The sequence below is a fragment of the Lynx rufus genome, unplaced genomic scaffold (assembly GCF_022079265.1).
Source record: "Lynx rufus isolate CCGP_SWC_20201006 ecotype Redwood Valley unplaced genomic scaffold, mLynRuf1.p SCAF_37, whole genome shotgun sequence".
Lineage (NCBI taxonomy): Eukaryota > Metazoa > Chordata > Mammalia > Carnivora > Felidae > Lynx > Lynx rufus.
In genome coordinates, this window is record NW_025814853.1 from 3,153,696 (window position 1) to 3,175,222 (window position 21,527).

At 56.2% G+C, this 21,527-nt stretch overlaps 1 protein-coding gene across 6 annotated transcripts; it reads left to right on the forward strand.

Moving 5' to 3' along the window:
• The first annotated feature begins 826 nt into the window (after positions 1 to 826).
• Positions 827 to 21,007, forward strand: NARF (nuclear prelamin A recognition factor). 6 transcript variants are annotated; one of them, XM_047093984.1, is made up of 12 exons: positions 827 to 942; positions 2,214 to 2,294; positions 4,270 to 4,413; positions 7,285 to 7,417; positions 9,414 to 9,548; positions 11,645 to 11,763; positions 12,997 to 13,126; positions 14,093 to 14,156; positions 14,869 to 15,006; positions 15,289 to 15,446; positions 16,698 to 16,941; positions 18,567 to 21,007. In XM_047093984.1, the coding sequence occupies exons 1-11, from the start codon at positions 916 to 918 to the stop codon at positions 16,937 to 16,939; spliced, it is 1,371 nt and encodes a 456-aa protein (XP_046949940.1). In that variant the 5' UTR covers positions 827 to 915; the 3' UTR covers positions 16,940 to 16,941; positions 18,567 to 21,007. The 6 variants fall into 6 exon arrangements, 5 of the variants coding, with proteins under 5 accessions (XP_046949940.1, XP_046949937.1, XP_046949938.1 ...); XM_047093981.1 differs by lacking the exon at positions 18,567 to 21,007 and adding an exon at positions 17,221 to 18,174; XM_047093982.1 differs by lacking the exon at positions 18,567 to 21,007 and adding an exon at positions 17,412 to 18,174.
• Positions 21,008 to 21,527: the final 520 nt, after the last annotated feature.

The window sequence follows — 21,527 nt, forward strand, 5'->3', positions numbered from 1 at the left end:
CTATTATGGTTTTGGTACAGCTAGCTTAGCCCCAATTGCAATTCTCTGTTATTCCCAAATAAACCCATTTTTTCTGGTAAAATGGCAACTCTATTTTTAAGGTCACCAGTTACTTTTCCTACTCTCTACTCAAGTTTTCTAGGCATGCCTCTCGTTTCTGATCATCCTGTAAGGAGCAGACGCTGATTTTGTAAAGTGTTTATTTTCATTATTAAGAGTTAAACATTTTCATTTTAGCCCCGCAGGTGGAGTCATCACTCCCAGAATCAGTAACTGCTCTCTATTTGTAAAGCAAGCATCCACACACCTGCCGAGAACTTCCGGAGGACTCATTTCACACCCAACTTCGTGCGCCCTAAGGCGCCACGTGGTGCACACCTGCGCGTGCGCACTGCCACCGGGACCGGCCTACGTGACGCGCCTCGGGGCGGCAATGGCGATGGCCCGGCGAAGCCTAGAAACGGGCGTGAGGCGGCGCCGAGCTGACGGCCCAGCGCCCCAGGACAATTCGGGGCTGCCTCCTACAGAGAGGGTCCGCGCGTCCACCCCGCACCCGTCCCCGACCCGCGCGCTGCCAAAACGGGCGCGAGAACTTGCCGGGCCTCCAGGGCGGCCGCCGCACCCCGCCCCCGCGCACTCCGATTGGCTCCGGGGCCCGGCCCGCCCCTTCCCGGTGCTCTCATTGGCCTAGGCGGAGCCGTGCGGGAGGGAGCCGCATCGCCCTTTTCTCACTTCTATTGGTTTAGTGGTGAGGCCTGTCCCTTCCCAGCGCTCTCATTGGTCGAGAGGAGACTCCGGGGGTGGGGCCGGCCGGGGGCGACTACAACAAAGGGCGGCGGGTGGCGGGCGTCAGTGACCGCGTCTCCCGGTGCTCTTCTCAGGCCGAGCCCTGGCCCCCCGCCTGCCCCGCTCCAGATGAAGTGTGAGCACTGCACGCGGAAGGTGGGCTCCGCGCACTCGGGGTCGGGGGTCTGGGCGTGGGGGGCCGGGGGCTGCAGGGAAAGGCCCGGCTGCTCGAGGTCAGGAGGTCGGGGGCCGGCCGGGCTGGGGTCCGGGGCCGGCCCGGCTGAGATGGGCCGCTCCGGGTCAGGGAGTCGAGGGTCGGCCTGTCCGGGGTCGAGGCTGCTTGGGGTCAGGGGATCGGGACTGCGGGGGCTCGGGGCTGCCCGCGTCTGCGGGCATGCGGGAGCCCCGGTGCCCAGAGCGGGCAGCGCCAGCCGCTGCGCGGTCCTCGCTCCCGGTTCTCCGGATCGCCGCTCCGGGCGCCTCTGCGTCCGCGTCAACATGCACCCTTGATCGCGTGTCTGGCAGAACTAGTTGGGGTTTTAACTGGATGGAGGGAGACTGTAGATGGTTGGTAAGCTCCAGGCGCTGCACCTTGCCAGGTGTCTGGAGCTACTACTGCGTGTCAGGTGACGTTTTCAGGTGCCTTGTAGTTAATGTTACAGTTGGGGTCATGCTTCGTCTTTCTAGTTTTCCGTGCACTTGTCCATGCTCGCAAAGTATTTTAGAAGCCAGAAAAAGAATACTAAAAAACCCCCCAAAACACCAACCTCTGCAACCACTCAGGGCAGTCACGGAAAACACCATTCTTGATGTGGATGATTGAAACCATGATCAAAAAATGTTTTTGAGGAGGCTTTTCTACAGCTAACATGCTTATAGTAACAAAACTATACAGGCAGGAAGGTCTGGGCTGGTCCTCTCCACCTGCGTAACCATGGTAACTGGGATGGCTTTCCACACTTGTTTCTAGGCAGCGGAACATACATAGCCATTCAGTGCATGAATGGGGTTTTTGGTTTGTTTTTCCACAAATTGGCTCATATAAATACTCCATCACTTTTTTTTTTTTTTTTTTACTTAACATACAGCAAGTGCGTTTTCAGAGCTTCGCGTACAGTTCTAGTCCATTGTGTTCTAAATATGATGTGTGCAGGTAGTCGGTGTTGATTTACCTGTGGATGGAAGGCCCCATTGTTTCTAGTTCTCAGTTACTAAAAGGGATACAGATACAGATAGAGGAGGGTGTGTGTGTGTGTGTGTGTGTCTCTGTCTGTCTGTCTCCGTGTGTCCACAAGTATGGCCGCTTTTATTTTTGTAGAAAAAACTTCTACACATGAGGTTAACGGAGCGGAGACTATGTGCATCTTTGCAAATTCAGGGAGTCAAATTAAAAGTTGTTCTTTTATATGTTCCTTTGCCTTTTCAAGGAATGTAGTAAAAAAACAAAAACCGATGACCAAGAGAATGCATCAGTCGACGTACCAAGTCTGGCCCTGGAGAACGGAGAGGCAAGTAGTTTTTCAGTGTTGTATTCGCCTGGAGTGAACGGCTGTGGCCGGTTTTGTCCTCTTCGAGGGCTCCTGTCCCCAGCACGTCATGCTCTAGGAAAGAAGGTACTGAAGTGGTGCCCTGCCGGGGGCCACACACACACACAGGTCCGTCATTCCGAGGCACATGACCTTTTGAGACAGAGGTGCCTGAGAGCCAGCCTTCCGAGAATACACCGAGCCAGAGCAAGTTGCATGAGGAACAGAGAAAAGCGTCCTCCTTAATCGTTTATTAGAAGGAGTGTTATAGTATTGGAATATCCAATTTTATGTAATGAAAAGCTTCATTCTGTAAAATGGGAGTTTAGGTAGGTAACTTATAAAATAATTCAAATCTGATCCTGTAAGGTTATTTTTCTAATGGTTTCTTCTCTAAGTCCGTTCTTGAGTGTTTGCATCCTCCTCAGCTAGAAGTGACGGTTTGTGTTTACCGGGTAGGGGGAGGTCGCTCTTCCCTTGGAAAGTCCTGGTACCGACCTCACTAGTGGAGAGCTGGCAACGTGGGGCGAAGAGCAGCAGGGTTCTCTGTAGTCTCGACGTCTGGCCCGACAGGAACTGGTCTCGTCCCTCCTGTATTGGCACCCCTCTGTGGTCCGGCGGCCGTAGGGTTTGGCAAGCAGTAGGTGAGAACGGCACCCAGGGCACAAAGGTGGAAGAGGCAGGGAGTGCCCGGTGCCTCCCACACCCACCTGCTGGCCTCGTCATCTCAGACAGACATCTAAACCCTGGAGCCCCAGTTTCCTTATCAGTGAGCTGGAGAGTCGAGTTACTTCCCTCCCAGGGCCGTGGTGACACAGAGATAAGGTGTGCACACGGCCTCAGTGGACGCCCTGCCAGCACGGTGGGTGGTACCCCCTATGTGAGCAGGTCAGGGGTGGGGTGCGCTTTCCAGGCACAAGGGAGGTGTGGACAGAGTGCTCTGGGGGAGGGGCAGTGGAAGCCATCGAGGGCGTCTGGGTAAGGGGACAGGTCGTATGTGTGTTTGGGGGCAGGTGGCTTAAGGTGGCTAGAGCAGGGGAGGATGAAGGAAACGATATGGGAGTCAGGGTGGTGGGGCCTGGGCAGGCCCGCCAGAGTGGCAAAAGCAGGAAAGGACGCAGCGCAGGCAGTAGAGGGCAGTTCTGGTTCCACAGACGCTGAGCTTTCTATGGGATGGCCGTCTGGAGCTTAGGAGGGTGAGAGCCCCGCTGGAGGTGAAGGCTGGGGAGGTGTTGGGGGTGGGGAAGCTGGCACTGCTCTGGAAGGTAAGGCTGATGGCAGAGCAGGGGTGCTGGGCAGTCTTCCGCACAGGCACACGTTCAGGAGACAAGAGGCAGGGGAAGGACCAGACCTGGCCCAGGAGAGCCTGCAGAAAGGACGGGGTGGTGCACCGGGCAGGGAGGAGGTCCTGCTGGGCACAGTGCAGAGCGTGCTCACAGACACCCCTGCAGGCACGGAGAGGCCGTATTCTCGGTGGAGCACAGCAGTATCTACCAGGCACCGGCCGTGTGCTCCAGACCCTGGGAGTGGCAGGTCTGGCCCCACCTGGGAGCACGTTAGAAGTGCAACCTCTTGGGCCCCATTCAGACCTGAGGCCAGGCCACGGGTTTCCATGGGGAGCTCACCCGGCCAAGCAGGAGTCCTCAGGGGCTACACAGAAGGGGTACAGGGAGGAGAAGGTCCGGGCCAGCTCCCAAGACACAGGAATGGAGATTTTTTCCCACCACACGACAGTGCCGTCCTGCTCCTACCCTCGATTGTCCTCTGTGAGACTCCCTGGTGTCATTGTGGCCTGTTCTGTGCCCCTCCAGCCCCTCGAGCTGCAGGCCTGGCTCTGTGCTGTTCAAGGGAGTCCATGTCCTGTGCTGGTCTCATGCTGCCACGCTCCCTAGAGAAGCACATGTTAGAGTTTTTACTGAAATATCAGACCAAAACCTACCTCATCTTTCTTTTGTAGAAGGGAGAATTCCATAAGTTGGCTGATGCCAAGATATTTCTGAGTGACTGCCTGGCGTGTGACAGCTGTGTCACTGCAGAGGAAGGGCTCCAGGTCTCCCAGCAGAACGCCAAGGACTTCTTTCGAGTTCTGAACCTTAATAAGGTAAGGCTTCCGGGGCACCTGCTGGTGTTGCGGCCCAGGGGGCCGGTGCAGGTGAGTCGTGAAAGCCTCTGCTGGGGTCAGGGCATAGGTCTTGGCCCTGGCCCCGTGTCCCTTGCCTGACTCTGCCCTCTCCAGAGTCCGCCGCCAGCCAGAACGATCGCCACCCAGGGCTACGCTCCCCCACTGACGTGGAACGAGGCAAGGTCCCCGGTCTATTCACAGAGGTGGGGTTCTGGTCTAATGGGCTCATCAGTCTGGGCCAGTGTGTGGTGCCTCAGCTGCCCTGTAGACCTGTGTCACTCAGCTGTGAACAGTGTCTTTCCTGACAGGAAGACAGGTGAAAGGAATGGCCAGGGAGGCAGGGGAGCTGGAAGGCACACCTGGGTCTGCCCCTCGCAATGCGCGGTGTGCCCGAGCGGGGCAGAGGCCGGGAGGAACATGGGTTTGACGTGGCCCAGGACAGAGCCAAGCGATGTTCTCTGTGTTTGCCACCCTGTGGCGTGTTCTTGGGTACGTCCTTCAGCATTTTGGGGGCACAGTTTCAGATAGAAATAACATGTTGGGTTGTCAGCATGGTGTCTGTCCGTCCCCTTCCTGGCGTTCGGGCTCCCTGGGAGGTCTGTGGGCAAGCAGCGGGATGGACTTTGAGCCGGGAGACCTCACCCTGTCGGCTCCCGTCACCGTGCTCGCCCGTCCCTGCCTGCTCACCCTTGTCCTTGTCCGAGCAAGATGGCTTCAGCTGTCTTATTACACTGAGCAGACTCGGCTCACTTACGACGCATCTTGGTCCCCCCCCACACTGGCACATTCCACGGAACAACTGCGGGCTTTTCTTCTTTAGTGGCGGTACTCTGTGCCAGAATCTCCCTTTATGCTCCTGCAAGTGATAGGTGAGAACGCCCACGTCCCGCTATGCTGACCACACCTGCTCTCAAACTCCTTGTTTTTCCAGTGTGATCGCTAGAAGATCCCGTTTGCATTTTCTTGATCGTCGGTGAGGCTGAACATCTTTAACATGCTCATTGACCATATTGTATGCCGCCTGTTCACAGCTCTGTGAGTTCGAGACTGCACTCGGCTGCCAGGCGTTGAACAGCTTGGAGGGCCGTTCCCTCGTGTAGACAAGTCCAGACTCAGCCATTCCCAGCCCCTCCCCCCCACCCCCTCGCAGCACCCTGGGCCCGGCTCACACGGCACAGGTGTTTTCTCCCGGGTGGAGCGTCTCCCGTAGTGTGTGTGCGCACTCCCGTCACACTTGAGTCACTAGATTTCTGGAGCTGTGCAGGGCGCTCTCTCCTCACTAGCTTTTAATTTGCGTTGTCATAAGAAGGCTTTTGTACTGCCAGGCGCACGTACGGTTTATTGGATTCTATTTTAACAGGCCCCAGCTGCTGGTAGACCCCATCCTTCTCTTTGTTCTGTGTTCTCCTCTCTCGGCTGACCTTGTACTATTGGGTATTAACTGTGGGACTCTGATACGAGTTGCATCGAGTCGATAGGTTAATGAGGGAGAAGTTTATATTTTACTGAATAATCTTTTCGTCCATGATCGTGGTTTGTGCCTCTGGTTAGGCTGTGTGACCCCCCCCCAAGTGTTCATGTTGCCTCTTTGTCTGTTCTCTGCAACTGTGATGTGTTCTTGGTGTGGCTGGGTCTCTGTGGTTGTTTCGTTACACATACCGCCTCTTATCTGTTAAATTCTGTAATACTGATTTTTGTTGGGGTGGAAAGCTTTTGGTTTTCATGTATCATTTGTATGTAGCTATTTTGTAAGCTTGATATTCTCCTAGTTTCCTAGGTTACTTCCAGTTTTGTAGGTGTGTTGTCTGCCAGGGATAACTTTTTTTTTTTAAGTTTATTTTGAGAGAGGCAGACCGCATGAGCGGGGGAGGGGCAGAGAGAGAGAGAGAGAGAGAGAGGGAGAGAGGGAGAGAGAGAGTGAGAGAGAAACCCAAGCAGGCTCCACGCTGTCAGCACAGAGCCTGAGGCAGGGCTCAAACTCCACAAACTGCCGTGTCCCTGACCACAACTCGAGTGGCTGGCTCACCAGCCCACTTTCACAAAACAACCATTTCCTTGTTATTTATTCCAGTGAGTTGCGTACCCATTTGCTGCAACTGAAATGCTGACGCCTATGGGTATCTACCAGAAATTCTGCAAACCTCTACTTAATAGTACATCTTTATGAGCATTTCCACCGAGGTCTGAATCGAGATGTTAGTACCATTTATCAGCACTGTTATCGGAGGTTGAGTTTAAAGGACCTAGACAATACAATCAGAAAAAGAAATCAGAACTGTGTAGGTCAGAAGATGTGAAGGTTATCATTGGCAGGGGCGCCTGGGTGGCTCAGTCGGTTAAACGTCTGACTCTTGGTTTCAGCTCAGGTCATGAGCTTACAGTTTGTGGGACAGCACAGAGACTTCTTGGGTCTCTCTCTCTCTCAAAAAAATAAACAAACATTAAAAAATCAAATTGACGAAATCTCTTAGGATGTGCTTTTTTTTTTTTTTTAGTTAGAGAGAAGGCGTGAGCAGGGGAAAGGGGGCAGAGGGAGAGAGACTGTCAAGCAGGCTCCACGTTCAGCGCAGAGCCCCACAGGGGGCTTGATCTCACGACCGTGAGCTCATGACCTGAGCCAAAATCAAGAGTCAGACGCCTAACTGACTGAGCCACCAGGCATCTCAGGACGTCCTACTCTTTAATCCTAACTTTTTCCATGTCCTTAATCATACTTGCTAGTGCTTGTATATTTAGGAGGCTTTCCACAGAACATCTATGACATTCTGTCTCTTCTGACCTTTTTATCGTAATGTCTTACTTACTTTCCGTACTCCCCCCATGAATGACACTCTACTCTGTTTCTTCCAGAAATGTGATACCTCACAGCACAAGGTGCTGGTGGTGTCGGTGTGTCCTCAGTCTCTGCCTTACTTTGCTGCCAAATTCCGCCTCAGTGTGACTGATGCATCCAGAAGACTCTGCGGCTTCCTCAAAAGTCTTGGTGAGGCTCCTTGGTGTTGTTTGTGCATTGAGGATGCCAGTTTGTAGCTGCCCTTTGTATCTCCAGAGTTCAGCTCGCAGGGGCGCAGCGTAGACGAGGACTTCCATGAGCACCTTGAGGAATGTAAGAGGAGACCCCGCGGGTGTCCCTTACCCCTTGCTGTGCAGACAGGTGTGGCCTGGCCTCCAGGAGTGGCAAGGGATGGAAGGGAAGGGGTGGCCGGGGACACGCTGGAGGTTCCTGCACTTGCCGAGGAGTGTGGTCTCGTCCCGGCTCCCAGGGCCCACGGAAGGCGTTTCGTAGAGCCTCATTCCTGCAAGATGACTGGCATCTGAGTTCCCAGGATGTGCTCTGAAGAGCAGAGCAGCGAGGGAATGGGCTGTGTCCTGTGCACAAAACAGGAAGGTGGTCCCTTTCAGACATGGTTAGGAGCTCGGATGTGAATGAGCTAGAATGGCACTGTGCAAAATGGCGGTAAGAAGGCTCCTGTGTCACCCGCTGTCGTCGGACCAGAGCTGCCCAACCCCAGCCCCCCACGCCACCATGCACAGAGCATCTGCCGCCCCGTGTGCCCTCGTGCACACCACCGCCAGGTGGGCTCAGGAGAGGACAGCGGGGGCCGTTTGCCAACACGAGTTTGTTTTTCTGCAGTGGTTTTTAGAGACCAAGCGCATGGGGGATTCCTAACAGAATAAGGTGACGCTCAGAATAAAGACGGCCGCCTCCTCGGAGCGCTGGGCGTGGAGTGGGTTCCCCGCACACTGCCTGCTCCCGGTGGGGCCACAGCTGCGAGCGCGGCTTTAGCTACCCCTTCACACGTGTGATCTGAGAACGCCTCAGGTCAGCTCGGCCTTACCGAAGGCCAGAGCTCTCTTCTCATGGGGAAAGGCCCTATTTTGGGAGGAAACTTTTTTTTTTTTTTAAGTTTATTTATTTATTTTGGCAAAGAGGTTTAGAGCTTGAGCAAGGGAGGCAGAGGAGGGAGGGGAGAGAGAGAATCCCAAGCCGGCTTCGTGTTGTTAGCACAGAGGCCGACACGGAACTCCATCTTATGGACCACAAGATCATGACCTGAGCCAACATCCAGAGTCGAATGCTTAACCGACAGCCACCCAGGCACCACTGCTTGTGAGGGAATTTTTAAAATTTATTTTGACAGAGAGAGAGACAGGGAGACACAGACTCTGAAGCAGGCTTCAGGCTCTGAACTCTTGGCACACAGTCCAATGCGGGGCTCAAACCCACAAACCTCAAGATCATGACCTGAGCCAAAGTCGGACGTTCAACTGATTAAGCCACCCAGCCTCCACTTGCGGGAGAATTTTTTGAAAGAAAATAATGGGCATTATATGTTAATAAAATATATTTGTAGCGAAACTGATTTAAGGTAATACTTTAAGTGATAAGATGATGCTTATCTTTATAATGTTTCTTTTCAGGAATAACTTTGCTTTTAAGATTTAGACTAGCTGCAGATATTAAAGTTATTTTAACTTTATTGTAATTATTAAAAATGTATCATCCTTACGAGCCAGTATTAAGAAAATTTATTTTTAAAAGATCGCTGAAAAAAGATAGATGGTTACAAATCATAACAATTGCAGCCATCAAAAAGGCATGACCTGCCAACTTACTCATTTATTTTCAAGACATCAAGGATCATCACAGACTGAAACGTAGCCACTGATTGGAAGAGAGTGGTGCTGGTATCTTGCAATATTCCGTTACTTTTATGAGCTACCATGAAGCGTTTATGTAGGTGTAGAGAGAACAAGAAGAAGCCAGAGAGAAAATACGTGTATGTTATTGTGAAAAGTGATGCATGTTTATTGTTTCAAGGAAAAGTTAAAGCACAGCCCTGGGCTTCTGCGGTTTGTGAGGCGAGAGTGAGGGAGATCGTGCAGGGGTGCCATGGAGTCTGTCCTTTGAGTCTGATCTTCGACTCTCCAGACCCTTGCAGGTCAAGAGAAGCTAAATGCTCCCCTCGTTCTTGCAGGGGTGCACTATGTCTTTGACACAACGATAGCCGCGGATTTCAGCGTGCTGGAGAGTCAGAAGGAATTTGTGCGTCGCTTCCGCCAGCACAGCGAGGAGGAGCCTGCGTTGCCCATGCTCACCTCCGCCTGTCCGGGTGAGCGTCCAGAGCCCGCTGCTGTGCCTCCGTTGGCCTGAGGCAGCGTTTCTCGTGGGTCTGCCTTGGGGGCAGGAGAGGAGGTGGGTGAGGTCAGAGGTCCCAGGCCCCCTGGGCTTTTGGGTCAGGAGGGAGTGAAGTGCCCGCGGGTCCCCTGCACATCCGCCCGAGCCCCCTCTCACTGAGCCACTGACTGACGCAGACCGGCCCCCACCCCCGATCTGGCCTGATACTTGCTGTGTTCAGGGTTTCAAGCTGTTCAAGTCTGTTTACGTGTAGGTTTGGAGCTTCTGGAATGTTCTTCCTAGATAATGATGCACTTTCCTTCTGGAGTTCTTTCTACCTAAACGTGTCAGGACTATAAGTTGTTCAGCTCCATACCCTCTCTCAAATTCAGGGAGAGGAGGTGAGCTTTGGTTCAAACCTAGCCCTTTTCTACGATTGGCATTGGCATTTTTGCTTCCCTGTGACAAGGTGAGGAAACTGAAGCAATGTCAAGGTCAGGTGATCTGACCTGGCAGATAGAATCGGGGCCGGGGGCAGTCCTTGCTGGCTCACAGGGCCCCCCGGTCCTGGGGTACCCTTGCCGCCCACAGCCTGACAGAACGCCTCCTGTTGGGTGTACCTTTGCCCGGCACCCGGCAGCGTATCTGCAGGCCACTTCTCCAAGCACCTCCCCTCGTCCCATCCCGTCCGTGGTCCGACGAGGAAAGTGCCAGCGTCCAGGTAGCGCGTTGTCACACCTGTGCTGCTGTGAAGCCGGCAGCAGCCTCTCTGTCTCCGGGGGAGGTGAAGGGAACCCTCAGGAAAAGCTAGCCTGTCTGGTTTCAGATGCAGGGAGCCGTGGGGCCTGGGACCCTGCTTCCTCCTCTCTGTCCCTGCTCAGCCCTCTTCACCCAAGGCCGGGTGTCCTCCGTGGGCCCTGGCCCTTACCTCCTGGTGTTCTGCCTGATGTTGTGGGGCGCCCAGGGCCAGCACACAGCAGCCTGCCCGCAGCCCAGAGGTGCCACCTGCCTGGGAGCCGTGTCTCGAGCTGCTGGCCTGGGCACTGAGGCCGGGGGGCAGGGCCTTGGGGCCCCCAAGGTGCCACGGTGTTTGGCAGTTTCTCATCTTAATGTTTGGAGGCCGGGACGAGGAGAGCCCTCCTCCAGGGCCCCCTCTCCTGGGGCTTTTGGGGGCCGCGGCAGACACTTCCTGTCCTGGAGGTGACAGCTGTGGTTTGAGTTTGTTCGGACGGGATTGTCGTGTCAACTGGTGCCTGCCGCTTCTCCCTACCGGGGGCGGTCACAGGACAGTGGCTGGCTGTCCCCAGGGTCTGACGAGCAGCTTTACCGCCAGGCTTCTGTGCTCCCCCGTGTGCCGTGGTGCGCACGCCCAGCTGGGGGTCAGCAGGCCTCTCACCAGGCTTCTGGCCTTGTAGTTCACTGATCTCTCTGACTCCTGTCACCCCTGGAAACCATAGCAGGGGTGACCCCAGAGGGCACAGTGGCCGTCAGCCACTCAGGAAATGCTTGTACCGTGCTGGGCACGTAGTAGGTGGAGAGCAAGTGTGCTGTCGCTTACTGTCACTGGGGCGTGAAATCCTCCTGTGGTCCTCGCCCTAAGTGAGGAGTTGGCCGTTAACTTCTGATAGGTGAGTGGAGCCGGTGGCTTTGTGGCCGATGCAGCATCTGAGCATGGCTGCCGGCTGCAAGGACGGTGTTGTGGCCGGCACGGTGGAGGGGGGCCCTGTCCCCCCAGGACGCTGCCGCGTGCCTGCTCCTCTAAGCTTGTGCTCCTCCTCTTTTGGGGGACCCCCCTGTACCAGCTTTCACTTCCTTCCACTCCGTCCTCTCTGGCGAGCCGGCAGGGGCGTCTTCCCGTCCGGGGCAAATGCGGCTGGGGTCTGCGTGGCCCAAGCTGCTGAGGAAAAGCAGCTTGGTGGGGGATCTGCCACCAGCTCCTAGGGGGGGATCCGCCACCAGCTCCTAGGGTCAGGAGAGGTGTCTGGCTTTACCCCAAGTGACAGGGTCTGGGAGCGCTGAATTCCTTGTGTGTGACGGAAAGCAGGAGGAAGCCACTGTGAGGAGCTGACAGGGGACCCGTTCTCTCCCCAGGCTGGGTCCGATATGCCGAGCGGGTGCTGGGCCACCCTGTCACCCCCCACCTCTGCACAGCTAAGTCTCCCCAACAGATCATGGGCTCTCTGGTGAAGGATTACTTCGCTAGACGGCAGGTAAGCCAGCCTCCTCCCAGAGGGCAGCACGTGGGCCAGGAGATAGGGAGTGTTCCACCACGCACGACCAGGGTGGTGTCAGACCCGGACCGAGTGGAAATGCTGCCATCCTGCTGAGGGAGTCCCTGGCCTGTCGCCACAGCGAGCAGCTAGTGTCTGATCTCTTGGCTGCATCTGCCTTCACGTGACGGGAAATCTCCCAGCCAGGCCCCTGAAGGCCGTTCCACATCCCTCACCTGCCCCGGCTCCCCCACCGTGGACGGTGCCCCATCACCAGCTGGTCCCTGTGCCGTCCCTCCCCACGCAGACCCCCTGCATGCCATCCGGGCCGCCTTGGGAGCCTAGTGGAGGCCAGGCCTGGGTCCTTCCGGAGGTCCCTGACACTCTCCTGCCATCCACGATGCGGCCCCTCCCGTGGCCTGCTCTCCAGCTGCCAGAGCCCCCACAGCCCTCCTCAGTCAGATTAGACATCTCTCCAGGGAGCCCTCAAGGTCTGGCCCTGCAGGAGCTGGAGGAATCCCCCAGACACACAGCCAGTTTCAGGAAGCCACACAGTCCTGGCACCCTCGTTAACCTAGCAGTGGGAATGTTCCCCTTTCATTCCTTCGCTCATGACATCACCACAGCTTGTCAATCGTAAATGTGATGCCAGTGCGTATGTGTTCACTTTGGGGACAGAAAAATGAACTGTGGGACTGCCCCAGCCCCACTGCTTGCGGGAGTCCAGGAGTGGGTCTGCTGAGGGCCGGCCGGCACCCTCCTCACACTGCCCCGAGTAGGGTGTTTCCACCGAGGCCTCTCCACAAAGGTCACTCAGCAACTGTGCCAGCTCCTGGCGTGGCTACCAACTCCAGCTCAGCCGTAGGCACCAGAGGGGCAGCTCCGATAGGTGTCACTCGGGAAGTTTCCAGAAGGTCCAAAGGCAAACCAGCCAGGCGTCGAGCAACCATCCGTGTGGCTTACTCTTAACCATGTTTGGTCACTGTATGCAGAGGTTTCAGGGGAAACGGGTTCAGCTTTACAGCTCTTCCCTGGCATCTCCAGGCCATCGGCCTTATGGGCTCTGGGTGAATCCGCCCGGGTCTCCAGGGCACGGTCTCCCCGTACAGCTGGGAGGCAGGCACAGGTCGGAACTTGGTCTGAGGAAGGCCCCGGGGGGTGTTGTGGGCACTGGCACACAGCTGCCCTCCTCGCTTCCCACAGCCCCAACCTGGGTTTGCTCTTTCTCCCCAGAACCTGTCCCCAGACAAGATTTTCCATGTTATCGTGGCCCCTTGCTACGATAGGAAACTGGAGGCCCTTCGAGAAGACGTTCCCACAGCTTTGCACGGCTCCCGGGGTGCTGACTGCGTACTAACCTCAGGTGAGGGGGGTGCAGAGCTGGGGACTGCTGGGGCCTCTGGCCCGTCATCCTCTGAGGTCACGACAGGCCCCCGAGGGCCAGACGGCAGGAAAGTGGAGAGAGGCAGCGCTCACGCAGCGCGGAAAAGTCGCGTGTGAGCCCAGAGGCTCTGCGGACAAACCAAACCTTCACCTGGAGACAGAGCGGGGACCCACGGTGCTCCAGCGCCCTGGGCCTGCTCTAGCCTGTGTGCTGGGGTGGGGGTGGTTCCTCGGTGTCCTCCAGGACCGTTCCGCAGAACATCGCAGTCTGCGGGTGGCTTACGTCTGCTGAACCGACGTGGGTATACTTTAGGCCAGTTCTCGGGGGCAGGGACTCCTGGGCGTGGGTCCCCTGACCTGAAATTCCAGCACAAGAACCCCCGGGTCCCCGGGGGAGGGAGACAGGACAGCCCTAGCAGCCAAGGAAGGGTAGATAGTGGGTTTTCTTGAGATGCAGAGTCCATTTTACTATCGTTCTCAGACATTGAGTCCACTCGTGCGCACGTGATGCCTCGGTGGCTGATGTAAACATTAGCTGTTGCCACAAAGCCTTCCGGAGGCCGCTGTGTGGAGGGAAGTAGGAGAACAGTTCCGGTTCTCAGCTCATCTCTTTGCACACAACCTGATACCATGTGAGGGCAGCCACTGCGCCTTGGTCATCTGTCCACAGGAGGCTGTGTGCAAAAAGTTTCTACTTCAGAAACAGAAATGTGGAGAGATGGCAAAATCCCTCATTTCAAGGGCAGAAGGAGGAACTGGACTCTTCTTTCGCGTTTCATCAGTTTTTCATTTTATTGGGATTACATTGCACTAGAGCTGGGTTCCTGCCTCTGTGAGCATGACGGCGTCCGGGGTCGCTTTAGCAGGTTTCCAGTGGGGAGATGATTTGGGAAACAGCTCCTGAAGACAGCTTCCTCGGTGCCTCATGCCCCTTCTTTGTCTGCAGGTGAAGTCGTTCAGATAATGGAGCAAAGCGACCTCGTGGTAAAAGATGCTGCCGTTGATACTCTGTAAGTGACTTTCAGGGAGGGGCACCTTGTGGGTGGAGCCTCCTATATGAGGCCACGTGCAGCCAGGGGACAGGGTGTGGGGGCCCCTGACCTGGGTTTCCCCTTCCTGTGTTGACGCTCAGCCCTTACCACAACCCGCTCTTCCTGGCTCTTCCATGGGATGTGGGCGGGGCCTGGTGTGAGATGCCACTTGGAGGAAGGGGGTTTCCATGGTGACATTGACATGCCAGCACCCTCCATTTCTGAACTTCGTGTGTTCCCGACATTGAGCATCTGGACCTGCCCGAGGCTGGGTCACCTCCTGGGAAGAGTGGCTCCCTTGGGCTCCACGCAGGGCGAGTGTGGGCTGTTTAGCCGGCGAGGCCCTTTCGTGGACGGTCGTCCTGAGGTTTACAGAGTTTAGTCAGCTGGCTGCAGTGCCCGTGGCCAGAGCCGGTGCCTGTCGCCTGTCCCCGCTGGGTACGTGCACACGCTTCCGAGTGGCCCAGAGATTCCCAGCTCTATCCCCAAATGTCAGGGTTCCAGGGGAACGTGCCTGATGTGGGCGCACCAAGTGGGGCTCTGCCTGCTGCTTTGTCCGATCGTTAAAACTCAGGAACGTGAGTTTGTGGCCCCAGATATAAATATCTGTGAGGGGTTTCTCTCTTCACGGGGATCATAAGACTTTGGACATCTGACTTAATCTTGCTGATGCTCTTTCCTCCCTGGGAAGGTTCGGAGGCCTGAAGGAGGAGGAGGTGAGGCGCCATGATGGAGCCAGCTCCGACGGGTACCTGGCGCACGTCTTCAGACACGCCGCCAAGCAGCTGTTTGACGAGGACGTGGGGGAGGTCACCTACCGCACCCTGAGGTCTGCCTGTGTGGTCAGCGCTGCTGTCCAGGGCAAACTGCCCAAAGCCAGCCAGGCCTCTGTGTGTGTGTGTGTGTGTGTGTGTGTGTGTGTGTGTGTGTGAGAGTTGGGGTGGGGGCTGTCCTAGGTATAGGCTTTAGAACAGCCAAGATTAAAAAGCCTTCTTTGTTTTCGTTCGCAGACTTTTCGTTTTGCTAACGTTTCCAACTTAGATTTGAAAACAATTGTCGAGCTACAGAGGAAGGACTCTGTAGATGAAAACCCATTTTGTTCATCTTACAGGAACAAAGACTTCCAGGAGGTCACCCTTGAAAAGAACGGGGAGGTTCTGTTACGCTTTGCTGCTGCGTACGGCTTTCGAAACATCCAGAATGTGGTTCTGAAATTGAAGAAGGGCAGGTTCCCGTACCACTTTGTGGAGGTGCTCGCCTGCGCCGGGGGTAAGGCACGGGGGCTCCGCCCGCAGGCCTCGCCCAACTCTGACACTTCGTGGGTGCCGCCCTGGTGGTTGACACGGTGGTCCCTGTCCTCCTCTCACCACAGAGCAGAAAAGCCAGGTGTCCCCTTAGAAAAGCCCTGGGACATAGTCCCAGAGAAGAGCTGCACCTGGGGTGGCACCAGGTGAGGGTCTGCTCTCGGTTCCAGAGGCCCCGCCTGTGGCTAGGCCCCACCTGAGGGACAGAGAAACAGAGGCCAACCAGAGGGGCCGGGGCGGCTTCCCACAGCAGAGGCCACGGACTTGCTGGTGCAGTGGGTGTGGGTGTCGGGGGAGAGGATCCTGTGGCCTCCGGGTGGCAGTGGGACCACTCGTGCCCCGAGTGGGGAGGGCCCACGAGATTCGAACCTGCCTGCGGAGAGGAGGCGCGGCTGGGGCGCTAGTGAGAACCCGCCAGCGTCTGGGGAGGCCACGTGGGGGCGCAGGGGAGCAGACGGGTGCGGGTGCAGGTGAGGAGGCAGGGGGGCGGGGGCGGGGGCCGGGGGTCTGAGGAGAGGAGCAGACCCTGGGAGAGCGGGCAGGGTCCTCCGCCACCACTGAGCGTCTTCAGGATTTGGGGTCAAAAGTGCAGCTGCTGGGTGCTGCCAAGGGAAGGCGGAAGGGGACTTGACCAGGGTGGAAGTTTGCTCCAAGTTCTTTTCCATGAATGTCATCCTATAAATCGTGACATCATCTAACACATTTGGAGGTAAGCAGCACGCCTACGTGAGAGGCACGCCCTTCATCCCGGCTGCGGTACTTGGGCGGGTAGGCTCCCGTGCGGGCTCCCGGGTTCCCGTCCCCTCCCCAGTGCCGCCCGGGGCGGGGGGGGGGCGGTGACCAGCACCCAGAGGCTTTACGAGACAGCAGTGGCGTGACTGCCCGTTAGCGGTTTTCGTGCTCTTCTGGTTCTGATGAGTTTCAGGAGAAACCAGAGGTCCGGATTTGCATGTACAGCCATCCAGTTCTAAAGGTTGGCAGGCTATTCGGTTTTAGGTAAAAACTGTTTCCTGGAGAGCATAAGTAGGTAAGACTAGGAAGCATCCGGGGCTGCGAGCCTGTAAGCTGCTGTCCTTGGGAGCTGGGGGCCGCGCGTCGAGTCCAGCTCCAGACTCTGGCCACGGGACGCCGCGCGTGGTGTCGTTCCTCCTCTGCCCCAGAGCCACTCCCTTCGACGCAGAGGAGAAAAAGCATAGGCTCCCTGCTTGTCTTCCAGGGTGTTTGAACGGCAGGGGCCAAGCCCAGGCGGAGGATGGGCGCGCAGACAAGGCGCTGCTGCGGCAGATGGAGGGCAAGTACGCGGACGTCCCCGTGCGGCCCCCTGAGACCAGCGCCCACGTGCAGGAGCTGTACCGGGAGTGGCTGGACGGGGCCGACTCCCCCAGGGTCCGGGAGGCCCTGCACACCGTGTACCAGGGCCCGGGGCTCCCTGCCGCCAGCCGAGACATCAAGTGGTGAAGGTGGGCAAGGCTGGGAAGCGGGCCCCGCCACCGCCCAGGGAGGGAGACGCTGGAGGAGAACCGCTCCGCTTCTCAGTCATTACTGTGCTTTCCGGAGCTCTCTCCCCCTGTGTGTAGGCGGCTCCCTCACTCGGTTTGACGTGGTGCTATCTTTGTAACGTGTGTTCAACTGGCATATTTTAACAAGAGAGGAGGATTGCCCCAATTCAAGTACCCTTTTATCTTAAGAGTGAAAAATATCCCAAAGAACAAAAATAGAGACAGACTACTATCTTTTAGGCTTAAAAAAAAAATCTAAAAAGTGTCCTGCGAAGAGCTAAGACCCCAGAAGTTCAGATTCATGTGCCTCAGAGCGATGTGACGTGGAAAAGAGATGAGAGGCGGGCAGGCTGCGGGGGTGGTGGAGCCACGGTCCCCGGGCTGCCCGACTTGGCTCTTACTTCACCCACTTACGTTACTCCTGAAAACATTTTTGCCAGAACGTGAATAAATTGCATCCTTTCGGAATCGGGGGGCTCGTGTACAAAGCTGGATTTCCGGATTTTCTGGTAGCAGTGGGCCACGTTCCTCGCCGCTGCAGTTGTCAGAGAGCGGTAGCAACTGCCTCCTGGGACCAGACCTCTGACCAGGGGGCCCCAGACTTGCACTTTTACATTCTGCCTTTAAGGAGAACTCCCCTCGAGGTCGGGGAGGCCTGGCAAGGGGGACGGAAGGACGGAGGACAGACTGGCTGCCCCGCTCGGGCCAGGGTGTGTGATCGGGAGGCTTTCGCCTCAGTCGCTCCCCAGCGGGGTTGGCAGGGGACAGCCCCCCCCCCCCCGACCTTTGCCGTTTGAGTGACTGTCATCCTGCGGCCCGCGCCGCTCCTGTGAGCGCCTTAAAGAAGGGATAGAATGTGGTTTCCCCGCAATACAAACAAGGGCTAGCAAGCAGCCAGAAACCTCCAGAACCGTGGCGCTCCACATCTGGGCTCGTCCTCCAAAAGAAAGACATCTGCGAGTGGCCTGGGTTTGGTTTTTCAAAGCACTTGGATTTGGTAAACACGAGTGATTTGATCCTCTTGAGTCCTCCGTGCCGTCACGCCCTGGTGGGCTCCATTTCCTTCATCGTGTTCCGTATCCTGTCCGGCTTGATAGCCGGCTAGGGCGTGAAATCGTACATTTTTCCTTTCCATCTGGTCACGACCGGTGTCATCCTCCACGGAGCTGACTGCGGAATAAACAGTTGAATGTGTCTGAGTGTGGAGAGTGTGTCGAGAAGATGCCCCTTCCCGCTGGGCCACGTGCCCCCTCGCCTCACCGTGGCCCAGAGTAGGAGCGCTGTCCTTGCTCTCAGGGGGCGTAGAAAGCCACGAGTCAGGTGTGGGGGCTGCGCCTCTCGCTTCAAAAGCGGTCTCTTCCAGGGGCGCCTGGGTGGCTCAGTCAGTCAAGCATTTGACTTCAGCTCAGGTCATGATCTCACGGTTCATGAGATCGAGCCCCACGTTGGGCTCTGTGCTGACAGCCTGGAGCCTGTTTCGGATTCTGTGTCTCCCTCTTTTCTGCCCCTCCCCACTCACACTCTGTCTCTCTCTCTCTCTCTCAAAAATAGGTAAACATTAAAAACTTTTTTTTTTTCAAAAGCAGTCTCTTCCAGCTGCAGCAAAGCCCCCCGGTGGCCAGGGCCCAGGATGACAGACCAGGTGTGATCACACGAGGTGTGGGGTCTCATCTGCAGCACATCTTGGGGTTATGGCCACCTTTGTCCTAACTCCAGCCCTACGTGCAGAGAAGAGGGGGAGGCCCCACAGTCAAACTGGGCTGGTTCACAGTGTCTGGTGGGCAGTGGTGGGGCCCACCATGAGGAGGAGGGCCGAGTAAGTCCAGATTCACGTTGCACCCAGGACCCGCTCTACAGAATGCTGTCACTGGAGCCGTGGTGCTGCTAGCACCTCCTGTGGACCATGACCGTGTCCGGCAGCTTTGTGTGCATGGTGGCCGTCTTGAATAGCTCTGCTCTCCAGTGCCCTGCAGAGCCCAGATTTTTCCATTGCACTTCCGCCTGGCCTTGGCCCGTGGGCCAGTCCCAGCCGTTGTAGACCCTGGTTCTTCTTCCTCGACTCTGCTGGACTGCGGATCGGAACTCAGCCATTGTCTACACCATCAGTTTGATGCTGGCCTAGGGTGTGGAGCAGGCCCCTGTGCCTGTGTGCCGGCCCCTGTGCTGCTGACCTGATGGTGTTCTCTGACCTCAGCTGCTGGCCCAAAGCTGAGCCTCTGGCTTCTGGACACTTGGTATTTACAACATCACCTCCTTTCCCTCAGGCATTGCCTTTGTTCCCAATCGGAAACAGGCAGAGCAGTTAAAACAGATTTTTTATGCACACATAGGGAAATCTCTACAGGCACGTCACCAAGGAGCCCTCACAGTAGGCCCCTGTCATAATCCACGAGCAAATGTGGGGGCTGGGCTCTTCTGGGGTGCTTGCCTGGGCCTCAAACCAGACATGAGCCCATTTGCACAAAGACCAGGGGGGAACAGGAATGAGGAGAAGGTTGAGCCCCGGGGCTCTGCAGCTGGCAGGAGCAGGACTGAAATCCCATCTGTGCAGCAGAGTTGTCATGGACCCAAGGACCAGCTCCTCCCGCTCCCCTCAAGAGGACAGGGTCTTGCCAAGGTCACGTGGGAACAGACACAGAGGTAGGCCCCCGGCCCTTAACTCAGGATTTGTATGGATCTGCTTTAATAATGAAAAGAATTCACGCTTCCTGGCGGTGACAGTATGAGCCCCTTTTGGTCTCCCTTTTTAAAAGCCAAGCTAGAGAGAGGAAGTACACGTTAAAAAGAGCAGAGATCAGGAAATCTCTAACATGTTCCCTCTGCGGGGGTCGGGGGATGGGCAGGAGCCCTGCTGGGCCACCCACACAACCCCACTCAGAGGTCTGGACCTGGAGGGTCCCTGGAAAGGTATGTGCCCAAGTGGAAGCAGTAAGAGCCCCAGGCCTCTGTGCACCCTGAGGGCAGACTCGCCCCTGCACCAGACCATGTCCTCTAAGCCACAGGCAGCAGCGCATAGGGACTAGGGGTGTCCTGGTGGACATACAAGGAAAAGGTGACCGGTGACTGAGGAGGGGCCAGTGGCGTCAAATGGAGACTGCAGCCAGGGGTCTCCGCGTGAGCTCCAAAGTGGAGACCCTGGTCTGGGAAGCACCAGGCTGTCCTGCTGAGGGCTGCATTGCCCACTACCTGGCACTGGGAGGACACAGAAGGGTCACAGGTGAGGCAGGTTCCACCGAGATTTGAACTCGGATCGCTGGATTTAGAGTCCAGAGTGCTGACCGTTACACCATGGAACCATAAGACACCAGGGCTGCCGTCAGGCTACCCTTGGTCTGAGGGCACTGAGGGAAGAGACGCCAAAGTGGGGATCAAGGGAAGGGGGACAAAAAAGAATTGTGTCGGTCCCACCGAGATTTGAACTCGGATCGCTGGATCCAGAGTCCAGAGTGCTGACCGTCATACCGTGGAGCCGGCTGCTGCCGTGGGCCCTGCACACCCTGACAGGGAGACAGAAGGGGACACGGAGAGTGAGGTCTGCAGGCTGCTTCCTGGAAAAAGATGAGCCTGTAGCCGCGGATGGTTTCGCTCCATAGAGCCCTGGGTTATGGGCCCAGCACACTTCCAATGAGCCACTCTGCTGCCCAGGCCCCGAATGTGACAGGTCTGATGGTCACAGCCCCTCCAGGCCGGGGGATGAGAATGGCAGGCTCCTAGAGGGGCCGGAAGAGGGCAAGGCAAGTGCCCATTTACAAATACAAGTGGATTTCTGCTTTCCCTCCTTCAGTTTCCCGTGGAAAGAAATCTCTGAATTCATGTCCTTTTGTGCTGTTAAAAACAAAAAACCAAAAAGTCAAGAAACACAACCTTCATAGCCCAGAGTGTCCGTGTCCCTGGGCAGTGGCGGCAGGTTCTGTGCTGCGGTGATGGTGGTTGGATTTTGGAAAGGAACAAAAACAAGGTTTTTCCCCATCATTTGAAAAGGACTCCTAATTTGCATGATTATGAATAAACTGTTCTTTTAATTCTATTTCTTCTCTTGGTCTACTTCTTTTCTGTGACCAATGAAGTTGTTTCTCCAATACAAAACTGCTTTGTGATGACCTCTTGCTGTCCAGTTGTATAATTTGAAAAATAATAATAATAAAACCCTGCACTTTCAAATAGGTATGAACTGTTCTCCCAAGAACATGCCTTTTGGAAAAAACAACTTTCATGCTGAAGCTTTTCAAGTAAAAAGCATCTATAGAACTTGCTGTTGTATATGGTGGTCTCCTCTCGAAAGCCAACAGAAGCATCGGGAAAGAGACACAGACACTGAAACCGCTGAGGTCAAACTATGAGTGTCAGCCAGGATGCTCGAAGGACATGGCAGCAGGGAGTTTAAGGAGCAGGATTAAAGGAGGCTAAAAGGAGTACTCAGCGCCCCACCCCAGCCACTGCACCCGGCACCCGGAATACCCAGGCTAGGGAGCAGTTCCCAGGAGTGCTGAACTGGATCAAGCTCCACACCGGAGCGGTGGCCTCAGTGGAGGGTCAGCCCACGTGCA

Bases quoted from the DNA above. Each gene is read 5' to 3' on its own strand.
- NARF (XM_047093984.1), top strand. From the start codon at position 916: ATGAAGTGTGAGCACTGCACGCGGAAG. The intron at 943-2,213 runs GTGGGCTCCGCG...TGCCTTTTCAAG, and splicing joins GTGAGCACTGCACGCGGAAG to GAATGTAGTAAAAAAACAAA. The intron at 2,295-4,269 runs GCAAGTAGTTTT...TTTCTTTTGTAG, and splicing joins TGGCCCTGGAGAACGGAGAG to AAGGGAGAATTCCATAAGTT.